Source organism: Hemicordylus capensis, chromosome 1, assembly GCF_027244095.1.
Source record: "Hemicordylus capensis ecotype Gifberg chromosome 1, rHemCap1.1.pri, whole genome shotgun sequence".
Classification (NCBI taxonomy): domain Eukaryota; kingdom Metazoa; phylum Chordata; class Lepidosauria; order Squamata; family Cordylidae; genus Hemicordylus; species Hemicordylus capensis.
Genome location: NC_069657.1, coordinates 255,369,848 through 255,377,780, shown reverse-complemented (window position 1 = coordinate 255,377,780; position 7,933 = coordinate 255,369,848). Strand labels below are relative to the sequence as shown.

Below are 7,933 nucleotides of genomic sequence, written 5' to 3'. Positions count from 1 at the left end.
TTTTCCTAGAAAAGTCCTTTTCCTAGTTTCTACTGAAAGACCATTATGAAACAATACATTTGAAAAGGGAAGGGAAAGATGCTACAGAATTAGGATGAGGTTGTGAAAGGAACACTAGGCAAATTGAGTCTTGCCCCACTTTGTAAGGAGTGAAATGCAACACTTTATATTGATACAGCTTCTATACTGCTTCTAGGGCATTGACCAATTGAGAGGTATATAAATAAAAGAAAGAAAGACTCCAACAGATCTTGGTTCCAGTTGCTCTCTCTACGCATTGTGATGTTTCCTTAACAGGACTGTGTGTCAACTGATTTTTTTTTTAAGTTCTCAATGATGGTAATCCATATTATGTGATTTTTAAAAACCCACTGGATTCTGTGACCTGTATAACCAATGCACATTTGCTTCATTTGCATCATTCTGCATTACCACTCTGCATAATTTATCCTAATTTTGGTAGTCGGGGGTGGGGGGGTGGGAGCTATGCAGATAATGGAAACCCAACCCTTGAAGACCGTTGCACTCCTACCCACCAACTTCTGCTATTTCATCAGGTCTTCTTGCACATATGTTTGCAAGCATCCCTTTGCAATCATAATGACTAGAAACGTTCACTTTGAAGTGTGAAAACTGAGATCCTCAGGACCACACTCTGTGGGTTTTCTAGGCTCCTGTGAAATTATGACGTATTCCACCTGTCCTTTAGTGTGTATTCACAGCTCACTACCATCACATGCAGTCCCATTGCATCTAAAATGCATTATTCCTATCTGCACAGCATGGAAATGCAATGATGTAGTATTCCTTTAACTTTAAATTCCACAAATGCATTAATTGGTTGGCCAAAAACAACAATGAGTCTTGTGACACTTTAAAAGCTACCACATTTATTGTGCTCTAAGCTTTTCTGGACTGTAATCAACTTCATCAGATGCATGAATTGTTATCCTCAGTTGGCAGGCACACATATACAGAAAAAAACGTATAGAGAAATGTTTTGACTAAAAATCTGGAGCCAAATGGCCATGAAATGCAACAACATTTTATGTGACAATTCTACGTAAAGCTTAAATGTATATAAGATAAGCACAATGACAGTTCACAACAGCAGTAAATACTGACAGCAACCCCCATTTGCTTTGTTAAATAACCCTGTAATGTGACCACTGTCTTGATTTAAGCCTGAATCAATTGAATCAAATCTTTTAATAAATTCTAATTTAGAATGGCTAAATGGTTGATCCAGCACTATATCTCTGTAAATCCTCACCACTCCAAAGGAAAAATGCAAATGTTTTTGCACAAACAAAAACAGTTGTTGACTCTGTGTAATCTAGGGCCATCTTATTCAGCTCAGGTCAAAAATATTGGTAGGATATTGGCATTTTAAGTTGAAGAGTTACTCATTAATCAGGATAGCTGCCTTGCACTAAGGAAAACCCAATTTAGTTACTTATAGTGCAATCCTATGTATGTCTACCAGGAAGTAAGTTCCACTGAGTACAATGAGGTTTACTTCCACACAAGAGTGTGGACGTGCAGCTGTAATCCATTTAAGATGATTTGCCTACTTTCATCAAAAAGCTGATATAGCGCACGCGCACACACACACAAATGGAGCTGTGAACTGGACAGGCGCAGGTTGAAGTGACTCCTCAGCATCAAATTCTAGAAGCCAAGTCAGCCACTTCTCACAGCATCAGCCCCTACCTGTGATATGTTGTTAAATATAATATTTTTCATCCAGAATTCCTGAAATGATGTATGTTAAGCACTTTGAACATTTGAAATAGGCTAGTACTACCTACACTTGTAAACTATTGGCTTGTTTGGACAAGCCGTAGCCTATGCACAATGGGAAAACAAGATCCCACCCCTCAATGGGCATGCCTGTTCTACATCTAGGTCCATCTGACATCCACATGTTGTTCTGCATAAATCCAAACATGTGTCTCTGTAAACTTTGTGGATGCTAGTGGTGTAGCTATAATTGAGCAAATGGGTTCAAAGAACCCAGGCCCCCAAGCTCCTAAGGGCCCCTCAGCTCCACCCTTCCCTATTTTCTTCATTATTTTCCTCACTCCACAGGGCTTCCCGAGAGAAGGGTACAAGCTCCCTCTCCCCTAGTATGCCCCTGGTGGATACTAAACTACACCAAATCCAGGAAATTATTGCTTTGAATCTATATACAGGACAATACAGATACAGGGGCGTAACTATAATAGGGCAAGGGGAGACAGTTGTCTGAGGGCCCACTGCCTTGGGGGGGGGGTGTCCAGAGGCAAGTCACATGACTGATTCCCCCAGTCGCACACCTACCCGGGCTTCCTTCAGTTGTATTCATCCTCCGAAATTGATGTGAGTGTTAAGACCTGGAGCTACCAGAACAGCATGTCTTTCTCTGGTACCATTAAATGACTTGCATCGTCCACAATTTACAAAAACCTTAAAAAAATAATTTAGGATGGTATTCTATTGTGATAGATAGATAGATAGATAGATAGATAGATAGATAGATAGATAGATAGATAGATAGATTTTACTATGCTTTTTGTTACCATTATTCAGCCTCATTTAAGATTTCTTTATTTCATGAGCTGAGCTTCAGGGAGGGGGCGCCATTTTAAAATCTTGTCTCTGGGCCCACTCCAACCTTGCTACATCCCTGTACAGATAACAATGGTGCTTTGGCCTAGACATAGTGGAATTTATGCCTGTAGAACCTATGCAAAATGCATATCTAATATGTAGATCCATAAATAGGACAAGCAGGCACAATCCTGCTCCCCCATCATGTATAAGCTGTATCAGTTTGAAGAGCTCATTCAAACAAGCCCTAATGGTAGAACCTGAAGCAGTATTTCTAGTCAGGGTCTGCCTGCCAGCCATGTCACCAAGGGAAGCTTTCACAGGCACTGCGAGACTAGATGCTGAAAGGCATCTTCTTATCCTCCAGGGGTTAATGCTGAAGATGAGGGCAGGAAAAGTGGATTCAGTAAAAGACTAGTCACAATTTCTGTACAACTTATTTGAATCATTGATGGAGAGTTCCAAGAATCAGCTTTTGCACAGGCAGATTCTAATTTAAAACAAATCCCTGTCATCCTTTCCTCAAGTTCATAAGGCAGAAGTCCGTTTCTTTCTTGCCTCCACCCCTCCCCGCTCCCTGCTCAACCATTCATTTCTGGTTGGTGTGGCCAAACCATGAAGTTGTGGAAATCAAACTGGGAGAAATGAGGTCTTGACTATTTAACTCACTCAACTTTCATGCAGCCTTTAGTTTCACTGGTACAAGGATGACCAATATCAAGCCTATTTCTCATTTCCATCCAATTCTATGGCAATCCTGAATCAATATCTGGGCTGCATGTGAGCAAACAAATAGAGACTAAATCAAGACAAAACATAAGAACATCTGGTCTCTAGGTAAGGCAATCCGGGATTCATAATGCAGCCTGTTCTAGATGGGGTAGTACTCCCTCTGAATGATAAGACTTATAGCTTGGGGATGAACTCAGTGAACATGCCTTGCTTACATCCCAATTAAACAATTGCCACATGGACAATGTGAGGCTGCACTTGAAGAGTGTTTGGAAACTGCAACTGCTGCAAAATGCAGCTGCCAGACTACTGACTTTTTAATTTTTCAATTCCTTGGCAGAGGGGTGAGACTTGGGAGAGGAAGTCAGGCCAGTGAGTAGAAAAGCAACAGGTCACCCTTCTTGGAACATGTCATCTTTTCCTGTGTTCAGCATAAAGTCCTGTGTCTTACTAGCCCTGAGTTGTGGTTCAGATTCTTGCTCTGAACACTGAGTGAATCCATAGTCCCAGCTTGTCAGTCCTCTAGTATCAGTCTGTACCACAGCATGCAATCTAAACCCCTGATGCCCTTGTGGCAACACAGCCTTGCCTACTGCAAACTCCCCCATGAGCGCAGTATTGCCAGAACTGGATACATACTGTCTGTTGTCTATCCTGAAATTTGCTGCCAGTCAATTTCAGGGGATGATTTCAGTTTCCAGTGTTACGAGAAAAGGAGAGATGCTTCTCCTCTATTCACTTTCTCTACACCATGCATAATTTACACCAATATAAACACACAAGTCTTATGTCAGCTTTTTTTCTAAATAACAGAGCCTGCAAATGCTTTAACATTTCATCCTAAGGAAGGTGCTCCAGTCTCAGCTAATTTTATTGCCCTTTCCTGCACCTTTTCCAAATCTACAATGTCGTCTTTTATATGGGGCACCCAGAACTGTACAGAGTATTCCAATTTGTAGAACAGCATTTGGGTTTTCACCATCCTGAATAATTTGGTATCCTCTGCAAACATGGTCATTCTTCTTGATTCTTCTTTTGGTTATGAGGAAAGCACTGAGAAATCTAGCAGTCCTGTCTTCCCACCCCCATTGTAGCCAAATCATGCCTTCTCTAGTCTTCTAGAAACAGTAACTAGGAGTCAGTCACAAAAAGTAAGGCTGTTGGATGGGCCCTTATTACCACCCCCCGCTCCCAGTAATTCAAACACTAAATTAAGCTTTCTGAGACTTGTCGTCTATTTTAGCAACCATCGTATATTGGCTAAGAAAACCATATTTTAAAAACATGAGTCACCTTTCTCCCTGTCATTGGCTCATCAAAAAATAGACTCTGGTAAAAGAGACAAGTCTTTTTTAACTCTTCCCCCACCCCCAAATGTATATTTCTGCAGCAACATTAGTCCTGGTGCTGATCTTTGCACATTCTCTGTTTATTTAAATTTATTTATTTTTATTTTTCAGATTTGTAGACTGCCCCAAACTTCTGTTTCTTACAAACAAAACTCTGTATACTTCACTTGGGACTTCAATACATATGTATGAAGTGGCTGGAAATCAGGGCACTTTATGCAAAACATCTTTTTACAAATAAACTGGTTTTCCAGTACTATAATATACAGATATTATCTCTTAGCACTTATTCATACCTTAGTAGCTCTACTTTACTTAGTGGTATATGAGAAATGTTTATATAACATATTGGTTCTATCAAATGGTTCTAAGTTGGAAAATAGGCATAGAAAGACAATGGTACAGAAGCATGCTACACACATTCCTTTCCAACAAGAGCCACTTTTCTTTGCTAAAGTTGATGGTTCTTCACTTTCCAGTCCTGGAAACGATCTGAATGGCCTTGATCCATTCTGTACGTTCTGCAGAGGTGGCTGCTTGCAGGACGTAGTGAATTTCATTTGCAGCAATGATTTCAAACAGGTTCCCCTCAATGCCACTTTTCTTGCCTAATTGTGAGGGAAAGAAGACCATGAGGGAGTGAGTCAAAGACTTGGGGACTTGTTCTAGCTCTTCCTTTTCATGTTTACATGTCTGTTATGAACTAAGGTGGAAAGACTCTTCCCCTTCCATCTGGATAAACACACACACACACACACACACACACACACACCCCTCCTTCAGTTGAATTTGGGAGTAATAGATGCCAGTATCAGAACAGTGTAGGTCTCAAACTCCCAAAGCAACCTTTTCCAGAAGCCAAGGTGATGGAGGAGGGGAAAGGGCAAAATGTTAAAACAATGGCAGGATTTTATCCCAAGAGTATAACTTAAGGTTCCCCTGGATCACTGGAGAGGAGGTCCTGATGAGGCTCAGAATGTCAGCTTGGAATCAGTCTGGTCATTTGCAAATCAAAGAGGTTCAGGCTAGGGATGTGCACGAATCAATTTTTTTGATTGGATTTGTACCCAGATCGAATCACCCCCAATTTGTTTTGGGTCTGAATCTGGCCAGCTAGTACAGGGGTGATTTGTTTTGTCCACAAATCATCTGAAATAGGTAGATTCGGATACAAATCATTTTGTACCCGAATCAATTTGCACAGACAGCAGGCTCAGGCAGTGATTCTCTCAACAGCAGGAAGGGGTTGAAAAAACTCTTCTCTTTTCCTCAATCAGGAAAGCAGGAACAAAAAGCAGAAAATCCGCTCCAGGCAGGTAAGGCAAAGCAAAGCTCCTCTGGCTCTCTCTCTCTTCTCCCACGAGACAGGAAGGCTGGCTGGCTGCCTCCTGAAGTACATTTGAAAATCCCTCCTTCAAACTCCCCTCTCCCTTGTCCCTTCTTTGACCCTTCTCCTAGCCAATGCTGGGTCAGTCACCCCTGGCAGCACTTGTTTAAAATAGGGTGACAGTAGAATTAAAAGCACATTCACATGACCAGCCCTACCAGAGTAGGGCACTGCTAGCCTGGGTAGGGCTGGTGGTGAGAACTGCTGGGATTGCTCCCAATCCTGGTGCTCCTCTGCCAGGTAGCCTGGGTTTGAACCTTGGGCTAAAAGTCAGGTAGGAGGATGTGCACATGCCTCCTACCTCACTTCCTGGTAGTATGGGCAAGTGGGCTGTCAGCAGCTCCTTTCAGGTTGCCAGCAGCCATTAAAATAATAGAGGCCGGGAAAGGAGCTACCTGGCAGCAGGGACTTTCACAATCTACCATGCTACTCAGGCTTCCTTCCCCCTTCCACTTGCTATTGCTCCAGCGGTGCACCCGGAGCTGCTCATCTGGAAGCACAGGCTGCAGAGTTGCCAATCTGGGACGGGGGCGGGTAGGTAGGTGGGTATGATCCTGTCTTCCCGCAGCCCTCCCCAGTCCTAGCAGTCTTGTGAACAACGTTTTAGAGTACACATCACAAGCGGCAAGCCCTCTTTCAAATTGCCTTCATCTTTCTGGGGGGGAAACTGTCTCCAGTCTTAGACTCAGAGAAGTCCACTGCTTTCCATCTATACCTTCTACTTAGCCAAACCTCAGCTAGTTTTGAGAATGAATGTCTTCAAAAACATTTATATCTGTGGATGGGGCAAACAGTTTTAAAGTTTATTTATTTATTTATTACATTTAGTTAAACATATCGCTTAACAAATATCTCTAGGCGGTTTAATAAGTTACCATATTAAGAAAAAAATTGTATTTTACAATGGCTTTCCCAGTTCTCCATCCCTCACCCCACCCCCGAGCCCAGCCCTCCCTTCCCCCTGACATAGCCTTGGAAGCCCAAGTTCTGGTGTCAACAAAATGGTGAGTATGATTGTTTGTTCTCAAACCTGTAATATGTGCATTGAGAGTGTGACTCTCACCCTATACACTGTATGTGTGTACAGGTGTATGCATTTTTGCATAAATTACTATACAGGAGAACCTCGTTATTCACTGAACCACTATTTGCAGTTCCGTGTATCCATGGGGAATCTCATTGACACCCTTTTTCCAGTATCTGTGGATATGAAGGGGTTAAAACCCAAGTGTCTGCAGTTCCTAGAGGGCCGGAAGTTACTTCCAGCCGCCATTTTGTTTCACGGAGCCCAGGAGGAGCCACTTTATGACTCAGTTTTTTAAAAAAATACTTTTTCCTGTGATTTTTTTGCAGGTTTCAGGGCATTTTGCTCTTTGGGGGGATCAGGGGATGCACAGAGCACACCACAGTGAGTCTTCGGTTGTTTGGAGGCTGTTATGCCACTAAAATAATGTTTCCCCCTCCACCCTAGAACTTAACCCCGCTTTCCCCATAGCCTTAATGCCTCATTACCCACGGTTCCATTACTCACAGCAGCAGGTAAGGAACAGAACCCTCACGAGTAATGAGGTTCTCATGTATGTGTGTTCATTTTAAGTCAACTTGGGTACAGGCTGACTCATATTCAGGGTACAGATAGGAAGTCTACTACCTTATGTCTGTTAAACCTAACATATGAATAACTACATGTGTACAGATCTGTACATTTTCACACTGTACACAGATTATATGTGTGGAAGATAACGTGTGAATAAGCCTTGTATGCTCTTGCTTACCATCTGCTGTGTCTTCAACTGCAGTCACCACACAACCCCTCAAGTGAATGGCTCCAAGTGGCTCTTCTCCCTGAAAGGAGTTTCAGACAAAATAAATC

At 42.3% G+C, this 7,933-nt stretch overlaps 1 protein-coding gene across 10 annotated transcripts in view; it reads right to left on the bottom strand.

Moving 5' to 3' along the window:
* Positions 1–870: 870 nt before the first annotated feature.
* Positions 871–7,933, bottom strand: part of PLEK (pleckstrin) — a 217,683-nt gene continuing 210,620 nt past the window's right edge. For all 10 annotated transcript variants that reach the window (XM_053284488.1, XM_053284487.1, XM_053284489.1 and 7 more), the window contains 2 exons: positions 7,836–7,905; positions 871–5,281 (listed from right to left, as the gene is read on the bottom strand). In XM_053284488.1, coding sequence (XP_053140463.1) covers positions 5,142–5,281; positions 7,836–7,905 — 210 coding nt within the window. In that variant the 3' untranslated portion in view covers positions 871–5,141. The remainder of the gene's footprint in view (positions 5,282–7,835; positions 7,906–7,933) is intronic.